This window comes from Schistocerca americana, chromosome 3 (genome assembly GCF_021461395.2).
Source record: "Schistocerca americana isolate TAMUIC-IGC-003095 chromosome 3, iqSchAmer2.1, whole genome shotgun sequence".
In the NCBI taxonomy this organism is placed as follows: domain Eukaryota; kingdom Metazoa; phylum Arthropoda; class Insecta; order Orthoptera; family Acrididae; genus Schistocerca; species Schistocerca americana.
In genome coordinates this window covers 127,415,855-127,434,977 of record NC_060121.1, presented here as the reverse complement: position 1 = coordinate 127,434,977, position 19,123 = coordinate 127,415,855, and the positions used below count along the sequence as shown (strand labels likewise).

The 19,123-nt window shown below is 44.8% G+C and overlaps 1 protein-coding gene across 2 annotated transcripts in view; it reads right to left on the bottom strand.

The window, feature by feature from the left end:
- The window catches only part of LOC124606940 (UDP-glucosyltransferase 2-like), a 42,197-nt gene that overhangs the window by 15,128 nt on the left and 7,946 nt on the right, over positions 1-19,123 (bottom strand). Inside the window, exons 1-3 of one of the 2 annotated variants that reach the window (XM_047139055.1) lie at positions 16,202-16,493; positions 14,616-14,777; positions 4,371-4,590 (exon numbers count right to left, since the gene is read on the bottom strand). In XM_047139055.1, the coding sequence (XP_046995011.1) occupies positions 4,371-4,590; positions 14,616-14,777; positions 16,202-16,459 (640 nt within the window). In that variant the 5' untranslated portion in view covers positions 16,460-16,493. Of the gene's footprint in view, positions 1-4,370; positions 4,591-14,615; positions 14,778-16,201; positions 16,494-19,123 lie in introns of those variants that run through there. The other variant, XM_047139056.1, reaches the window with a different exon arrangement.

Sequence of the window (19,123 nt, the reverse complement as noted above, 5' to 3'; positions counted from 1 at the left end):
TCGTCCCCAGCTTGCTAGTCTGTCTCTCGTCCGAATTTGAGGCGCAGTGAGAGAACTCAACGAGTGGTCGCCCGGTCGGGGGCTTAGTTCCTGCATCTGAGTCTGCGCATTAGGCCTCCAGTCTGCTCGAGTTGCTCAGGCAACGCTCATTGGCGGTTGGATCGATCGGTTGGTCGGTCGCGCACTGAGACACAAGATGACTTGTCCGCCTTGACCGTCGGCGCATGTGAGGTCGCCACGTGAGTGCAGTGGGCCGCGCCGTATAGCGAGAGGTAGTGGCTTCGCGACCGACACGAGAGCAACAGGAGTCAACCCACGACACCAGTCTGGCCGGTGCGAGCTGCGACGCCTTCCTGCGTCCGTTGAAGCTGCTGGCAGCGGACAGTTCGGGAGAGCGTTTTGGGGGGGCTGCGCCAGGTCTTCGCTAGAAATCGCAGTTTATTAGGAGTTGCGTGATTGGTGATAGGTTGTTTCATTTCCTTGTTAAATTCTACTTGTTTTCTTGGTAAGGTCACCAGCCGCTACAAGTATGGAACCGCACGACCGCTACGGTCGCAGGTTCGAATCCTGCCTCCGGCATGGGTGTGTGTGATGTCCTTAGGTTAGTTAGGTTTAAGTAGTTCTAAGTTCTAGGGGACTTATGACCACAGCAGTTGAGTCCCATAGTGCTCAGAGCCATTTGAACCATTTCACCAGCCGCTTTGTTTTGGGGTCGTCCCACCATTCTTCTCCGTTTGCCCACCCGCGGGAAAGTGGTTATTTATGAATTGAATGGTCCATTTTTTCCCTTGTGGAGTAGGGACGAGTTAGAGCAACCTGCGGTTCGGGTTGTTCGGTAATCTCCCTATGTACCTGCCGTACGTTAATAGCTGCCTCTGTCATGTTTGTCGGATTCGGTGTGTTAACGAATTTATTGCTTCAAGTTTAACGGCCTAATTCCTGAAATATGTTTTTATCTTGCCTATCATCTTGAGAGGCAGTATATGTGTACTGTACAGCATGTTTTGCCAACCTTGTATAATTTTATGTAAGATTGCGTTTCATGGACTTTTATTTAAATGGTCATTTTAGTATATAAAGTTGCCACGCTTCCACCGTAAGACTTGCTTAGAAGTTATAATCAAGTTGCACGTTCGGTGGCAAGTTAATCTTTAATTGTTAGTGTTTTGTACCATTTCCATCCCTCTTTCGGGGTGCATAGTTTGTGTGCTTGTGTGAATTGTTAAAACTTTTACTTTAAGGTAATCTGGTGTGTTGCAGATTTGCACCTGTGTAGTCTTTCAGAGGTTGTTGTGAGCGGTCGTGACTACGGACGTGTCAAAAGGGAGCGGCAAGGTTCTCAGCCCGAAAGCTCTTTTATTTCTTTCTGCCTCTGAATAAATTCTAACTTGATATTTAGTGGGTGATTTCTGCTTATAATTTTAAATCTGTTTCTAAAAAAGAAAAAAAAAAGGCTTTTAGGAATAAAATTCCCATTTGTTAAAAGTAATTTCATTTTGATTTCATCAGTTACTCCCTGGCAACTACTTCCACGCTCACATAGTGTGATTAAATGTGTTAATGTTCTCGATGAATCGCCAGTAAATAAAGTAATGCATCCCATTTGCCAAAAGCGCTCGGGAGACCTGGAGGGTCATCTATCCAAGTGCTAGCCAAGACCAACAGTGCTTAACTGCGGTGATCTGACGGAAAACAGTGTTACCATTTGGGCAAGGCCGCTGGCCAAGTTAGTACGGTGCATACTAAATAGCACATTTTCGTTAGTTTATTGAATAGAGCAGATAAACATGAGATATAAACTAATCAGCTGCAGTATAGTCTCCCATACTATCTACAACAGTGTGACAATGTTCGGATGGTTTTTCGACTTGACGCCTATAGATAACACGTTGGTAGTACCTCGTCTCCTTGCATGTTATGCCAACAGACAGTAAAGCTGAGAGTTCAGCATAACCATAAGGCGAGGGATCTCGGAAATTCTGTCACCAGCTGAACGTCAGACTGAAGGCAAAGCGGAAATTATAGACTTTGATTGGGCCATTTCCGGAAGTCAGTGTTGACGTCTCATTTTTGTCTGTTTTTTCATTAAATTTCTAAAAATATTAACAGATATTTCCATTAGAGCTTCAATGTAATGTGCTGTTCGTTTCAGAGCATCTTGTGCTGTACACATGTGACTGGTTTTGATTGTTTAATGAACGTACCGATAAATGTCTATGTCTGCAGACTATGTTCTCATTCTGGAGGAATCCCAGCTGCGACCATCGCTACGAGACTCACGTCATTCATTCGGTTTTTTCAGAGCCGTTTACCACTGCAAAACCCCACCTCACACTATAATGACACCCAGTCATTAACTTCAGCAATAGAGCAGGAATTTGCACCGTTTTCTTGGGAAGGCGCTCGTCAGTGTTGTTCATTGAACTCTACACTAAAATTATTTCGATCTAGCTATGAGTTTTTAGTATTTATAGCCGTATCGTGAGAATGACAGTGATGAATGATTGCCCAGTAAGTATTCCGTTCACGTTGTTACGAACGAGTATTTCACGAGCGAAAGGGACTGGACGATACTCAGTCCCAGCACGTTGCCCACTCCTCTCTATTAACACCTACGAGGTTTGTCCGGAAAATACGTATAAAAGTTGAATAACGTCTTTTGTTACAAGTTGCAGTCACCGCCAGGTGGGACCACTGCTGTACTCAATCCCATCAACGCTCAGTTCGAGTCAGAGCACGCTTCGTGAAGGTGGGAGTGTGCGGCAGCTTGTTGACAGTTACCCTTTTTCACCTGCCGTCGGCATGGAGCTCTCTCTGATTGAGGAACAGCGCGTCAACATCAAGTTTCTTGCAAAGCTAGGCAAGAATGGCCGTGAGATTTTTGAGTGTTTGAAACAGGTTTACGGAGATAATTCTCTGAAAGAACCAACCGTGAACAAGTGGTTAAAAAGGTTGCGGGATGGCCGAGAAGAAGTGAACGATGGGCCTCGCCCAGGACGCCCGTCAACATCGAGTTCCGATGCAAGTGTTGAACGACATCGGGCTTGTGTTCTTAAGGACCGTAGATTGACAGTCAGAATGATTGCTGATGAGCTGTCAATCCCCAAAACAATGGTTCAAGAAATCCTGACACAAAAACTTGAAATGAAGAAATTGTGTGCGAAAATCGTACCGAAGCTCTTGACGCCAGAACAGAAAGCAAAGAGGGTTGAGTGCTGTGAGGATTGGTTGGAAGCAGAGGAACGAGGGGACTTTCTCAACCGAGTCATCACTGGAAACGAGTCCTGGTTTTACGAATTCGATGTGGAGCTAAAATCTCAAAGCAAGGAATGGAAACTAGCAGGAGAACCGAGAACAAAAAAGTCGCGAAAATCAAGGTCCAATGTGAAGACAATGTTGATTGTTTTCTTTGATTCTAGGGGCATTATTCACAAGAAATTTGTCCCTCTGTGCCAGAGAGTGAACGGAAATTTTTACATCGAAGTTCTGACAAGTCTCAGAGCTCGTGTGGCCCGAGTTCGAACGGAGTTGGCAAAAGGGGGCAGGTGGATCCTTCATCACGACAATGCGCCCGCTCACACGTCACTCGTTGTGCGCGAGGTTTTGGCCCGAAGCTCAATCCCCGTGACAGACCACCCGCCTTATTCACCCGATTTTGCCCCGTGTGACTTCTTCAAGTTCCCGAAATGCAAAATGATGCTTCAGGGGCGGCACTTGGGAGATGTGGAAGCCATCAAGGCGGAAACGACACGGCAACTGAACAACATCACAACTGAAGACTTTCAGCAATGTTACAAACAGTGGAAACGGCGTTGGCAGAAGTGTATCGCGTCTTAAGGCGAGTATGTTGAGGGAGACCATATTGTAATACCTGAATAATTGTAAAATAAAGTTATTATTCAACTTTTATACGTATTTTCCGGACAAAACTCGTATATCACTGGACCGTTGAACATTCTCATCTAACAGATAGATAACAGTGAGAAATGATGCATGCCCTCACACCATGCAATTTTATGACGGCAAATTTATAACGGCATTCAGAGTTTAAAGGAAAACGTTGGTGCAGATATTCTAGCAGCACCTCTCCTTCCACTGATGGCCAAATATTCCTGCTGAAAATTTCTTCTGCGATCAGCATTCGAGGTACTTGTCTCTAAATAGAATACTGCGGCACTTCCAAGAAACAGCAACACACTCCAAACTAGGCCAGGTAAGTTTTTGCTGTTTAGATCTGCTGGAGGCTCCGACAGGTGTAAGAACCATTTGAGATTTTTGCAGGTTTGGCTATCCGAATGTGAGACAGAAATGATGGAAATAGATATACAAATGAAGCATATTCGTGATTTGGTACGTTAGCTGTGCCACACCTAGTACAGATTGCTGCGGCAGCCATTTTGAGACTTTGACGTTGGGTGGCAGGTCGCCCATGTCCTTCTCCCACTTCCAGAGCACCCTCCGTCGCAGTTTCTTAAAACCCTCGAGAAACGCCAGCCTTCTTTCTTCAGGCATCGTGCTCGCCTGGACCATGGAACCCAGGCTGAAGTAGACGGCACCGTCCTCTGCCCCATCCAGCCAGTCCTGTATGTCCTGCACGTGAAAGTAAACAACTTTAGTTACGATCATTCGTTAATTATCGAGACAACTGCAAGGCAGGTACGCCATAAATTTCAAATGAAACGTACCTCATTGGCACTCTTTGTACATTATGAAGACAGTCAGATGCAATCACAGTTCCTCCAGTGATCAGCGGTGAAGCATAAGCAGCTTAGACACTTGCGATCGCTTTACCTAGTCTAGAATTTTTCCACTAAGTAAAATTGCGATATCTGTATAGGAATAACGCAAGCAGTTGACTACCAACTGTTTGGCGTATATTTCAGGTATGTGCCAACACTTGGCACTGCTGTATTGGCTGTAGTCTTTAGGGTTACCTGAAGATTCAAAAATCCAAGAGTGTGGGAAATTTAAAAATAGATCAAAAAGTTTAAGAAATATTCGAAAAATCCATTATGGCGGAGCTAGTCTAGTTGTGGATTGAAAATTCATCCGCCTCTCCTTCCTTCTCCAGTCAACTTCAGCGTAGCATTTTAGTGGGTGTTAAAATGAAGCAATCACAGCATAGTAATTGAGCAGGTATTAAAATGAATCAACCAGCCACAATGTAGCTGTGAAATTAGGTAAGTTTAATTTGAACTGCGCAACAATGTTGCCAAATTCAAAGATATTTGCCTATGAATTGCGTAAAATGACGTAACGTACAATATTTCCAAGTTGAAAAAATATTGAAGCTTCACTTGACTTGGTGTTATATTGTAAGATATTTGCCTCTGGATTACATAAAGTGACACCATAGAACACATACACACACACACATACACACACACACACACACACACACACACACACACACACACACACTCGCTGTATGTTCCACTTCTGTAAATAAATCGTCAAATTTCATCCGTCATACGTGCACACAATATCAAAAGAATTACGTATAATATTTGCACATCTGCCTCATCGTCATCTCTCTCATTTATACACATCTGTAAACTCTGTACTGCCGGCCGCTGTGACCGAGCTGTTCTAAGCGCTTCAGTCCGGAACCGCGCTGCTGCTACGGTCGCAGGTTCGAATCCTGCCTCGGACATGGCTGTGTGTGATGTCCTTACGTTAGTTAGGCTTAAGTAGTTCTAAATATAGGGGACTGATGACAAATGTTAAGTCCCATACTGCTTAGAGCCATTTGGAACACTGTACTGCCTCATCATTAAATTCATTCCACATATGTGCATTGGCATGTTCAATAAAGTATAAATACATGAGCATCGTGATTAGTAAAACACACACGCACGTACACTTCTGTAAATCATTTTTCTCTGTTTTCATATGTGAATACTATACTCCTTCCAAATATGCAGCCACTTACTAGATGGTCTAGAGAGAGAGAGAGAGAGAGAGAGAGAGAGAGAGAGAGAGAGAGACTGAGGGAGATAGACTGATAGATAGATAGAGAAACAGAGAGAGAAAGGGAGAGAGACATTGGGGGCCTGTGCGAGGGGAAAACTAGCTCTTCACGTCTGTGGTAGAAGTGTCTGGTAATTGCACTTCTAATCCATCAGTTTCTCTCTCTCTCTCTCTCTCTCTCTCTCTCTCTCTCTCTCTCTCTCTTTGTAATGCTACTTGCATGAAACACAAACTATATGCTGGAAAAAGCATTTAAATCCGTTTCTCAGTCGCTACAGAGAATAACTCAAGAAGAACAGTTATTCTGATAGGAGAAGAAGAAGACAGGCCAAGATTACGATGAGGAGTATGTTGATGATGAGGAAGGAGAGAATGTTTGTTATGAGGAAGACGATGATTATGACGATGATGGGAGGAATATGAAGAGGAAGAAAAGGAGGATGATTACGACGAGGAAAATTACGTTCACGATTGGAAAAACAGACTCCAAAAGTCGCCAGCAGACATCGACAACTTTCATTGGAATAAACTTAATGAAATGGTAGAGCAAGTGGTTTTGTTTCTAACTTTGAAAAAGTAGGGAATATTTCGCATTTTAAGGAATTAATTTCTACAGAAAAGGAACATCCAGCAGCATCGATTAGTACTTGAAGTTCATGGTGTCTGTCAGAAATCAGGTGTGTGTGTGTGTATGTGTGTGTTTGAGAGAGAGAGAGAGAGAGAGAGAGAGAGAGAGAGAGAGAGACAGAGAGAGACAGAGAGAGAGAGAGAGAGAGAGAGATACAAAGAGGGAGGGAGGGAGAGAGAGGGAGAGAGAGGAAGAGAGAGAGAGAGAGAGAGAGAGAGAGAGAGAGAGAGAGGAGCACAAGTGAGATGAGAGATACAGTGTCTGATGACCATCACTGCTCCACCCAGTAGTATCTGGGGTAAAGGCAGTTACCTGTGTAATGTAGCCAACATTGCCCCATCCACTAAGTATCCAGGGGTGATGGCAGTCACCTCTATAGACTGACAATTAGCTGCATCCAATGGTCCAGTAGTATCCATGGGGTAATGGCAATGAATGGACTAATATTGCTCTAACCCAACAAGGTGTGTGTGTGTGTGTGTGTGTGTGTGTGTGTGTGTGTGTGTGTGTGCGTGTGTGTGATGGTGCCAGTTTAGACAATTCAGTCTCAAATATCTTCGAACATAGTGCCAGAGCCAATTCAAGTGAAGGTTACGTATATTTTCAACATGGAAGTATTGTACATGACATGGCTGTACACAATTTAGGGGGACCAGAGTGGGGAAAGGAGTAACAGTGGGAGGGGGAGAGGAAGGGGAGGGGGGAGCTCACAAACAGCAACTAGGGTAAGCGCCAATTTGGATTTTACAATTTTTTACATTTATTCTTAATTTACCAGAATCTTGAATTTTTTAAGTTTCCTCCCAGCGCCACTTGGTATTTTTAAATTTCCCACCAGTCGCCAGCTTGGATTTTTTTATTTTCCACCACCACCAGAGACTGCAGTGCCGCGATAGCAGTGCTGACTAGCGGTGGAAACTTCAGCTACGCACCAAAGAGTTGGCAGCCATACTACTACTCTCTGCTTTGTCTATGCACAAAATGAAGTGAATGGTTTAACGTCTAGTTAACGTTGGGTACATAAACATGAAGCACAAACTTGGGCTTGACAAGGATAGAGAAAGCCATCAGCTGTGTCCTTTTCCGATTATCCATCCGGGGATTTATTTAGGGAAACCAAGGAAACTCTAACTCTGGATGGCCAGATGTAGAATCAGCCATGTTCTTCCTGAATGCGCATCCCTCGCTCTAAGTCTAGGAACGTGATTCAATAAAGACGAAAAGCGCAGCATGAAGCCGATAGTGCCTAAGCCGTGTTCGCAATTTCGTTTCGTCTAGAGCTTAGTCGCCTGTCAAAGCTTACAACACAACGCCACAAAGACGCTATTTGTACCCTTTTGGCAGATCAGAATCCTTGGAACAGATGAGAAACTGACTGGAAGCTCAAGAGTACTCAACCTACCACCAGGTGCCGTATCAGGCTCCTTAGCGACGATTAGTGGACGTGGAAAATTTTCCTGGTAGGTAGTTGGGGGATGACAAAGAGTAAACAATCCAGTAACGTTGAGACGGGTGTTACGATTAACCAAGGAAAACCCCCAGTTGGGAAACGGGGCAAAAATTAGTTGGTTGCTGTCGAGTTGCAATTTACAATTTCTTTATTGATTACTTCAACCATTAAAAGTCATTTCTTTATCACTTGACCAGGAACACATCCAAAAAAGCTAGTAGGCAAGAGTGCTTTTTCAAAACAATTTACTTTACAGTTAACGGCCAAGCCATTTTACTTAAAACCGACTTTGATAAAACATTTGATAACAAATCAAAATTTTCCATGTAATGAAATTAAAAACTTTACTTTACCGATAATAGCCAAGCAATTTTACTTAAAACAGACTTTGATAAAGCATTTAATAACAAAATTAAAACTTTCCAAGTAATGAAACAAAAAAAAAACACCAGTTTACTTACAGTTTCGCTGCCGAACATGTAGGGAGCCAACTTCTTTTAAACTTTGGCACAACAAAATATTAAATTACAAGGGCTCGCTAACAAGGAGGTAGAACTAGCATTTTCAAAGGATACCAAGTAGATTAAAACAATCAAAGTAAAGATAGTCATTAACGTTTTACAATAACTAACAATTTTAAAGCCACGTAATTTTAAAAACCCACTAATGAAAGGCAAACTTAACATTTTTAAACAGTGGCCAAAAACAATCAGAGTAAAATACAACTATTTAACATTTTACAATAACTAACAACTTTAATACCATGTCCTGCCACAAAAATGTCCTGGGATAGAAATAATTAACCGACCGGATGTAAGGGCGGCCACAATTGTCTCCCGAAAGATGCTCAGGCTAGAAGCGGACTAACAGACCCACAACGCCTCACATTCTGCAATCACATCGACCTCACGGGAGGCCAGAGGAGGAGGAGGAATCAAATCAGGAACCATAAGCCCTGCCCAAAAATACACTTCCTGCCAGGCAGTGCTAATAAGAAGCCAAAAGATCACTGTCTGTAATTACACCGGCGACAGGGACAGGAAACCCGAACGCAGGAGGCCACAAGGCAGGAAAGACTCTGGTTGCACAAACCAAAATTCTTCAATTGACATCTAAACCTTTAACCAACATAACTTGCAGTTTATGAGAGAAACAGCAGGTGAACTCCGATGCAAAGGTTCCTCTCACGCGACCGTGTCCAAGTCGCCAGCGTACCCAACTGGGCACAGACACGCAGCCACGCGCTCTGTCACCGGATCCCTCGTCTTCTCTGCCCCCACAGCGGCGAAATACCACTCCTCAGGTTAGGCCAGTTACTAGTCCATCATTCCCGCCTCCGGACTGAAAATTTAAAGACATCCGTTGCCGCTCCCACCAAGTAGTGACTCGGAACCACAGCCGTGGCCCCCTGGTGCTCACAGCAAAAGCTTACAGCCTTGTCCCGGCAACTCGTTCCACTCGTCTCGCACGGCCAGGATAGACCACGCGGCTTCTCGGAACAACAGCCAACCCTCCACCGCCACGCCACGCCGCGGTCTCATCGTACGACATCCTCTAATTCCCGATTTTAAAAACCGACCGACCGACTCGTCACCGCTAGGCGACCAACCGGCCATCCCCCCAGAGATCTTATTCCCTTACACAAGGCTATCAGGAAGCAACGACTCGATAAGACCAGACACGCCGCCAGAGGAGAATCTCAACAGAATCGTACGCACCATAACGATAAATATCAAAAAATCAATTAACGATGGAATGAAAGGACTCAGAACAATCTTTACAGCGCGATATTTGTTGAGAGCCGACACACGGCTCAAACGTCTTAGACGTATGGCCTGAACTGCAATAATAAACCTAATGATATCTACAGAGCATACACCCACTCCCAAGAGGCTACCTGTCAGTTTGTCAGAGAACCTGATCTACGTGAGAGAAGTCCAGCAATGTGTGTACCGCACGCTGACATTCAGAGCCCCGTTCATGCAGGAGTATGATTGGGTGGAGGAATATTGTTACAGCACAGAATAGTAAGTGGCTAAAAAGCAAAAAATGTTATTAAAACTCTGTCGCCTTGCTACAAGCAAAGTGCGGCCACGCCAGAGGCAGAGACAGGACCAGGAAATAAGCTCTGTGTCGCAAGTGGGTCAGGCCTCGTTACAACACTGCGCTGAGACAGAGAGAGAGACAGAGAGAGAGAGAGAGAGGACGGCCTCAGCAGAAAACAGCACAGGACAGAAAACCAACAGAAATGTGACACGCATATTCGTTAGCTCTTAAGAGATGTCGAAGGAAACTGTACCAATCGTGAGAAACAGTATCGGAGAACCTGCTCAGCAGTTAAGAGCCTATAGCCTCACGTTGGTTCCCTTTAAATACACGAGCTCTCCATCTCTCAAGGAGTTGATCACTGGGCTCGATGATATTCGCAGTAATAGCACTCTATTCCGTGATTATGATAATGTATCGAATCTATGTCCTAGATTTTTCAGAACATTTTTGAAAAATATGTAAAAATCTGCCAACCGATTGCATAGATTTTCTGTATACCTGGACCAGGTTTCGTCTAAGGGTGACTTCATCAGAAGGTAAGGTAATTACATGAAGAACATATCGTCAAAGATGTACAGTGATTTAAGAGCTGAGTTGCTCAAGTCATACATTAAAATATAAAACGCACACCACACCGGTGTCACTTATGTTTTAATGTTTGACTTTTTGAAGAACATTATGTCTTATATTTTAATGTATGACTTGAGCAACTCAGCTCTTAAATCACTGTACATCTTTGACGATATGCTCTTCATGTAATTACCTTACCTTCTGATGAAGTCACTCTTAGAGGTGACGAAACCTGGTCAAGGTATATAGAAAATCTATGCAACCGGTTGACAGATTTTTACATATTTTTCAAATTTGTGTATACGGTTGCTGCAAACCTCAGCCATGTTCAAAGTTGAATTCTTCAGAACAGTCTACGAACCAGCCAAAGGTGTAAATGTATATGAGACGACGGACTTCGCGTGATGAATTTCATACTGTTCGCCACCTACCAGCCGGCCGGAGTGGCCGAGCGGTTCTAAGCGCTTCAGTCCGGAACCGCGCGAACGCTAGGATCGCAGGTTCGAACCCTGCCTCGGGCATGGATGTGTATGATGTCCATAGGTTAGTTAGGTTTAAATAGTTCTAAGTTCTAGGGGACTGATGACCTTAGATGTTCAGTCCCATAGTGCTCAGAGCCATTTGAACCATTTTTGAGCCACCTACCATTACTGATGGAGAAGCCGACAGTCTTCTAACAACACCACGTCACAGAGTGCTGAAATCACCGAACTTCAACACGGACACCAGTAGCAGGGCCTAGTGGGGTCCACGTTCCTGGTCAACACTTACGCGCCTGCCGGTGCTGAAACCCACCTGGCCAGTAGGAAGGGGATTGACCGACCACACGACTTCCGACAAAACCACTCGCGGATGGGTCATCAACACAGAATTCGGAGTGGGATCGAGCACACTGCAGCAGCTAGTGTGAGTCCATTCGTGCTGGACCATAGCCGCGGCGCGATGTCGCTCACTCTTCGCTTGAGCTCGCAGACGAGGAGTTGACTCGGGAGCCGTCAGCGGGTATCCAGCAAGCAGCTGAATGAGGCATCGGCTGCAAAGCCGGTGTGGAACAAGCAGACTGTTAACATGGTTAATAAGTAACTGGTCTGTGACCATGTTTCACTAACGTCAGAAACGCTTTACAGGTACCAAACTGCTATCCGGTCTTCATGCAGAGGTGTCTTCTCTCGGTCCTTTCTTTAGCATGGTCTTTGCAGACGATTCCCGCTTTTATTTTGAGAATGATTCTCATCGCAAATTCATCTGAAAGGAAAGACGTCGCGAATACAATCACGGGGACGTCATGGGAATCAATTACTAGTAATTTCGTGGTGCCGAAGTTCTGGTGTGAGAGCCATCACATCAGATGGGCGTAAGGCGACTCATATTTTCCCAGGTGGTTGGAGGTAATGTAGTGATATTCGTGAGTTTTCAGTGAAGAAATGCGACCAGACTCCATCTTTGGGATATTAGTGCTTGTTCAGACGCAGCTGTTCTGGTGGGTTGGTCAGAAAGGTCATCTGATTGTAATATCTCTTTATATTCTACTAATTATCCCTGCACAATTCTATTAGTGAATTACGTTTCCTACTTGACCATCTATATACTCGCAGAATCGATACGCAAAGTAGTACAGTACTATTACTATTCCATGAGCGCATAATTACTCTTTGTAATATTCTCTCTGGTGTGTTGAGGGGACTTCTAGGGTCTTCTCCGTGCCGCATTGAATAATTGTAATTTTTCTATCGAGATTAGTGGAAGAAAAATATATGCTGAGCATTTACATCAAAGGTGTGTAAGGAATTTCATTATATATGTATTCTCTAATTGGAAATTTGCACGGAGGTGTCATTTCGTTGGTAATCAGAAGGGAACTTCCGATGAATTGGAAACGAACCTGCAGTTATTAGAACCAAGAGCTCCATTATTTCATCGGATAATAATTAAACTCTATCAAAGCAAACTTTCCGCGCCGGCCGTTGTGGCCGAGCGGTTCTAGGCGCTTCAGTCTGGAACCGCGCGACCGCTACGGTAGCAGGTTCGAAGCCTGCCTCGGGCATGGATGTGTGTGATGTCCTTAGGTTAGTTAGGTTTAAGGAGTTCTACGTTCTACGTTCAGAAGTTAAGTCCCATAGTTGGCTGGTTGGTTTTGGGGAAGGAGACCAGACGGCGAGGTCATCGGTCTCATCGGATTAGGGAAGGACGGGGAAGGAAATCGGCCGTGCCCTTTTGAAAGGAACCATCCCGGCATTTGCCTGGAGCGATTTAGGGAAATCACGGAAAACCTAAATCAGGATGGCCGGACGCGGTATTGAAACCGTCGTCCTCCCGAATGCGAAGTCCCATAGTGCTCAGAGGCATTTGAACCATTTGAAACTTTCCGCTTGATCTGAGGTTTCCCGACTGACTACGCAACGCAAGAAAACAAAGACTTTTATTTACAGAGGGTTGGGGGTCGCTTCGAATCGTCGAGACTGCGGACAAGGAGAGTCATCGTCCGATTCTGATTAAACAAGTAAAGCTTAATTGTAACTTGAGCGACTGTGAAGACTGTGATGTAGCTGCTTATGAATGAGATCATTAAAAAAATACTAATAACTAACTTTCCTCCTCACCAGCAATCAGTATAAACACAATATTAATTAAAATTATATGATCTGAATCCTACAAAGCGTGTCTGGGAGCCGAATTTCATCTCTGACGCTAGGGACCTTCAAGACCTGCACACAGTCCTTGCTCAGGATTTGGATTGACTGCCGACAGCCGGCCGCGGTGGTCTAGCGGTTCTAGGCGCTCAGTCCGGAACCGCGCGACTGATACGGTCGCAGGTTCGAATCCTACCTCGGGCATGGATGTGTGTGATGTACTTAGGTTAGTTAGGTTTAAGTAGTTCTAGGTGACTGATGACCACAGATGTTAAGTCCCATGCGACTGCTACGGTCGCAGGTTCGAATCCTACCTCGGGCATGGATGTGTGTGATGTCCTTAGGTTAGTTAGGTTTATGTAGTTCTAGGTGACTGATGACCACAGATGTTAAGTCCCATAGTGCTCAGAGCCATTTGAACCATTTTTTTGACTGCCGACAGAGCTGTTGAATCTCCTCGTACAAAGCATGTACGGTTATTGTCATGAGTGATGGCTAATGGTACGCATATCTCCTGTGATTTATGTTATTCTTGTGGAAGAGGTTTTTTACAGTTACAGAGCGAGGTGATGTAAATTCATTCCGGAGAATCGAGATTCAAATTTCTGTTCGGCCATTCACATTTAGATTTTGTGCGGTTGGTCTAAATGGCTTAAGGCAAATGACGGAATAGTTTTCCTTGAAAAGTACTTGGCAGATTGCCTTTTCCATCCGTTCTCCGTCCGAGCTTGTGCTCCATTTATGAAGACTTCGACATCGTTGGGGCGTTCCTTTCTTCCGTCCCTTTTGTATTTTAGTTTCATTATCTATTGTAATACGCTTTGAGAACTTTGCTAATGACACTTCTGCACGGTTTACATTGTTCTGTTATTATTCCGACGTTCTGTTGACACATGTCCTCAAATCTACTGATTATGCTTGACTTCTGCACAATAGCGTAATATTGTTTCTGTTACAAGTGAAGATTCGCTACGGAATTTTAAAATTGTGCACTTCTGCTTATAAAGCAGCTTTCAGTTTGTGAAGATTTCATCTTTTTGATAAGTCAGTCGATTCTGCTCTACACTGTCTCACACATCCCACCACGTGATGTAATCGCCTACCACACATTTATGTAAACCAGTCCTGGGCTGCCACCAGAAATGATCAATCTACGCATTTATTTATTGATAAACCTATGTGTGTTCGTACTAGACGTATGTGCAAATTGCCTAAAGATTATTCTCTATCAGTGTTTATTCGTGGTAGGGGTATTTCTATTAAGCTCAAATTCATTCGTGATTGCACTATTTACAATAGTAGAAAAAAGAATAATTACCTTAGAAAGAGGCGGTGGGTTGGCTTCCACATGCAGTCCAGTCAATTCTATCATGTTTGGCAGATTCGGTCGAGGATAATTTATACCGAAGTGATTGTTTATGAGCATTAAACTGAAATTCTTTTCAGTTTCATAAACCGATGGAACGTCAGGCCCAAAATACACTCCTGGAAATGGAAAAAAGAACACATTGACACCGGTGTGTCAGACCCACCATACTTGCTCCAGACACTGCGAGAGGGCTGTACAAGCAATGATCACACGCACGGCACAGCGGACACACCAGGAACCGCGGTGTTGGCCGTCGAATGGCGCTAGCTGCGCAGCATTTGTGCACCGCCGCCGTCAGTGTCAGCCAGTTTGCCGTGGCATACGGAGCTCCATCGCAGTCTTTAACACTGGTAGCATGCCGCGACAGCGTGGACGTGAACCGTATGTGCAGTTGACGGACTTTGAGCGAGGGCGTATAGTGGGCATGCGGGAGGCCGGGTGGACGTACCGCCGAATTGCTCAACACGTGGGGCGTGAGGTCTCCACAGTACATCGATGTTGTCGCCAGTGGTCGGCGGAAGGTGCACGTGCCCGTCGACCTGGGACCGGACCGCAGCGACGCACGGATGCACGCCAAAACCGTAGGATCCTACGCAGTGCCGTAGGGGACCGCACCGCCACTTCCCAGCAAATTAGGGACGCTGTTGCTCCTGGGGTATCGGCGAGGACCATTCGCAACCGTCTCCATGAAGCTGGGCTACGGTCCCGCACACCGTTAGGCCGTCTTCCGCTCACGCCCCAACATCGTGCAGCCCGCCTCCAGTGGTGTCGCGACAGGCGTGAATGGAGGGACGAATGGAGACGTGTCGTCTTCAGCGATGAGAGTCGCTTCTGCCTTGGTGCCAATGATGGTCGTATGCGTGTTTGGCGCCGTGCAGGTGAGCGCCACAATCAGGACTGCATACGACCGAGGCACACAGGGCCAACACCCGGCATCATGGTGTGGGGAGCGATCTCCTACACTAGCCATACACCACTGGTGATCGTCGACGGGACACTGAATAGTGCACGGTACATCCAAACCGTCATCGAACCCATCGTTCTACCATTCCTAGACCGGCAAGGGAACTTGCTGTTCCAACAGGACAGTGCACGTCCGCATGTATCCCGTGCCACCCAACGTGCTCTAGAAGGTGTAAGTCAACTACCCTGGCCAGCAAGATCTCCGGATCTGTCCCCCATCGAGCATGTTTGGGACTGGATGAAGCGCTGTCTCACGCGGTCTGCACGTCCAGCACGAACGCTGGTCCAACTGAGGCGCCAGGTGGAAATGGCATGGCAAGCCGTTCCACAGGACTACATCCAGCATCTCTGCGATCGTCTCCATGGGAGAATAGCAGCCTGCATTGCTGCGAAAGGTGGATATACACTGTACTAGTGCCGACATTGTGCATGCTCTGTTGCCTGTGTCTATGTGCCTGTGGTTCTGTCAGTGTGATCATGTGATGTATCTGACCCCAGGAATGTGTCATTAAAGTTTCCCCTTCCTGGGTCAATGAATTCACGGTGTTCTTATTTCAATTTCCAGGAGTGTATTTTCTCTGGATTTCTTCTTGATCTGCCATAATTTGATAGAAGTAGTAATAATTTGTGAAAAGACATAAGTATGTCACGTAAACTCTCGCCCAGAATGACATGTGGTCTGAGCAGCGGGCTTGAAAGTCTAGAAGGTAAGCGGGGTTACTGGGATTCCCATCAGTCCAGTGGGTGGGGGTGGTGGCGCCTAAGGAGACGTATCCGATGAGAGGCGGGGAGCCCAGTTTGTGGACTAAACCGTAGTAGCACGGCGTCATCACCCGTTCCAAAATAATCTGGTCGAGTTTTGGAGCTGACCTGAAAGAAATGTATGTATTAGTGGAATACTGCTACCTGACTAAGTTCAAATATTCAAGAAATATTGGATTAGTTTAAATGGTACATAATGCGACTTATGATTAAAGCGTTTACCGAAAAAAGAAACTGTGTCTTTATGAATGTGCAGATGTTGGACAAAATTCAATGACTACACTGGTATAATCTACTCATTTCTGGAGCTAGTGTTCTGCCTTACATGTGACGTATACACGCTGTTCTTTCGTGTTGTCCTGAACACCACTACGATTTCGAACCTATTTAACCAGTCCTGCCATTCTGCTTCGCCGATTCCAACAAATGATACCGACCAAACACCTTCACATGCTTCACATCTTCCCTCGACTTCTTCTTCTCCCAGACAACATAATCCTTTCTGACATTCGTTCTTCCTAAAAGATGTGACGAATTCCTTCCCATCCTTGCTTATATACAGGTTCCGCCCCCTTTTCCTATCCTGTCCTTTTCTTTTCCCTGTATAACCATGGTCTGACTTCCACCCTAGTCACCCCATCCCAAATCAAACGTCTCCTATCATCCACTGTCCAGCACTACACTTCTCTACATACTAATCCTCCAATTCTGTTACAAGCCAATTTCTCACAACACCAGTTAAGCTTCCTACTCGCAATTTACTGTTTTCAGTTAACATAGTAGAACATAGTGCAGTGAAGTGAAGTAGTCCAATACTACAATAAATACTACCACCAATTATTGCTTTAATAGTCAATAAATAGTTTTTAACAGCTTCAATGCACAGTTTTAAATAATAAAGAATGTAAACATTTTTTCCATTTCATTTGAAAATTATATTTGTGTGCTTTATGAAATTACAATATAGCATAAAATACACGAGCATATATGAAAGTTGATGAGGCAAGATGTTCTAGTACTGTTTGCAAAGGAGTTCAATGAACATGAGGAAGAAACAGGAGGCGAAGAAAGAGGAGGAAGAAATGACTGAGAATGAGGAAGACTGATGCAGCAACTACGTACTTTATGAAGTGCTGCATCTCTGGAGAACTGAGTTCGCTCTCACAAGCTGCTCTCCCTATCTGCTTCCAAAAAAATAGCATATCAATTTCTGTCCAATGGACCGTAGCCATCCAATCAGTGGATGTTTTCAAATAGTTATATGCGGCAGATATGTCAATTTCCGTGAAGTTGGTGATGTTTTCCTGAAATTAAAAAAAAGTCACAACAGCACTAACACCATTTCCCGTAGTCTTTACACAAAAGTTTTGCTGGCATTCAGGCTGATACAGAATATGGTATTTTGCGGCTGAACTTTGATCATCCTGTTTTTGTAAGATTTGTAATTTGTACTACAGCGTTTACACTTCCCAGTATGTATAATTCCCGCGTGGAATATTTCTTGGCTTTTGTGATTCCACTTGTGGTCACGTCGATCTTATGCTAATTTTGACTTGCTGCAGTAAATGTAGAGTATTTGATTGTCTAGTTTGTAACCATTCGTTTCTTGAGTGTTACCACCATGCACTCTACATATACAGCGGGTAGACAAAAAAATGGAAACACCAGTATCACAACAAATTACCATGCCCAGTATAGTGTAGGAAAACCGTTGGGAACCAAAATAGCTTCCAGCGGTTTCGGAATGCATAAACACAGATACTACGTGGTTTTCAATGAAATCTTATATCATTCCTCCTGCAAAACAGTGGCAAGCTCCGGAACGATCATGAAGGTGGACAGCGATCACGGACCTTCCTCTACAAAGTAAATCATAGAGCCTCAATAATACTGAGATCTGGTGAGTGTGGGGTCCAGAGCAGATGCTTCAATTCATCTTCGTGCCCACAAAACCAGTGCTGGATGCTGCGAGCTATTATCTTTGGCATCAGTCCCACGTTGCAGATTAGCCATGGGGCACATGGAAATCGCGATATCGTTGCCAAATCATCACCGAACCCCCACATATTTCACTCTTGGTACGTAAACTCGACCAGAAATTGGAAACAGTATGAAACAAGACTTATCCGACCAAATGGCATCCTTCGACTGCTCCTTAGGCCGGGTTTTATGGCTTCGGCACCACTTTTACCTGTTACAGGGATTCCATCACTGATAAGTGATTTCGGACTTCCATATCGCCCAGTAATTCTTCGCTTTTTGTGCTTCCTCCGTGTTGTTTTGGTGCAGACAGCGACATTCAGTTCTGCAGTGACTTTTGCAGCTGTCATCCAGTTATTTTTGTCGCAGTCCTCTTGAATGACCGACCATCACATCACTCAGCACACACATTCATCCGCGTTTTGGCTCAGTAGATGTTTTTCCACTTTCCCTGTATGTGTCTCTTGAAACATCAAACACCTCGACTACCTCGCTTACGGAAGGACCCATCATACGAGCACCAACAATTTGCTCACGTTCGAAGTCGCTTACGTCCGAAATAAAGCACTGACAACTACGCAGGACACTATTCTAACCACGACTGACACTTCCAATGCACTGATGAGCGCTCGTGGTCAAACAGAGCAGTGGACCTTGAAGGCTTGGCTGGCGTCTGCATTTCTTTCGAGCAGGCATTTCTCCCGCTGATTCCATTTGTTTTTCCAACCCTTATACACTACTGGCCATTAAAA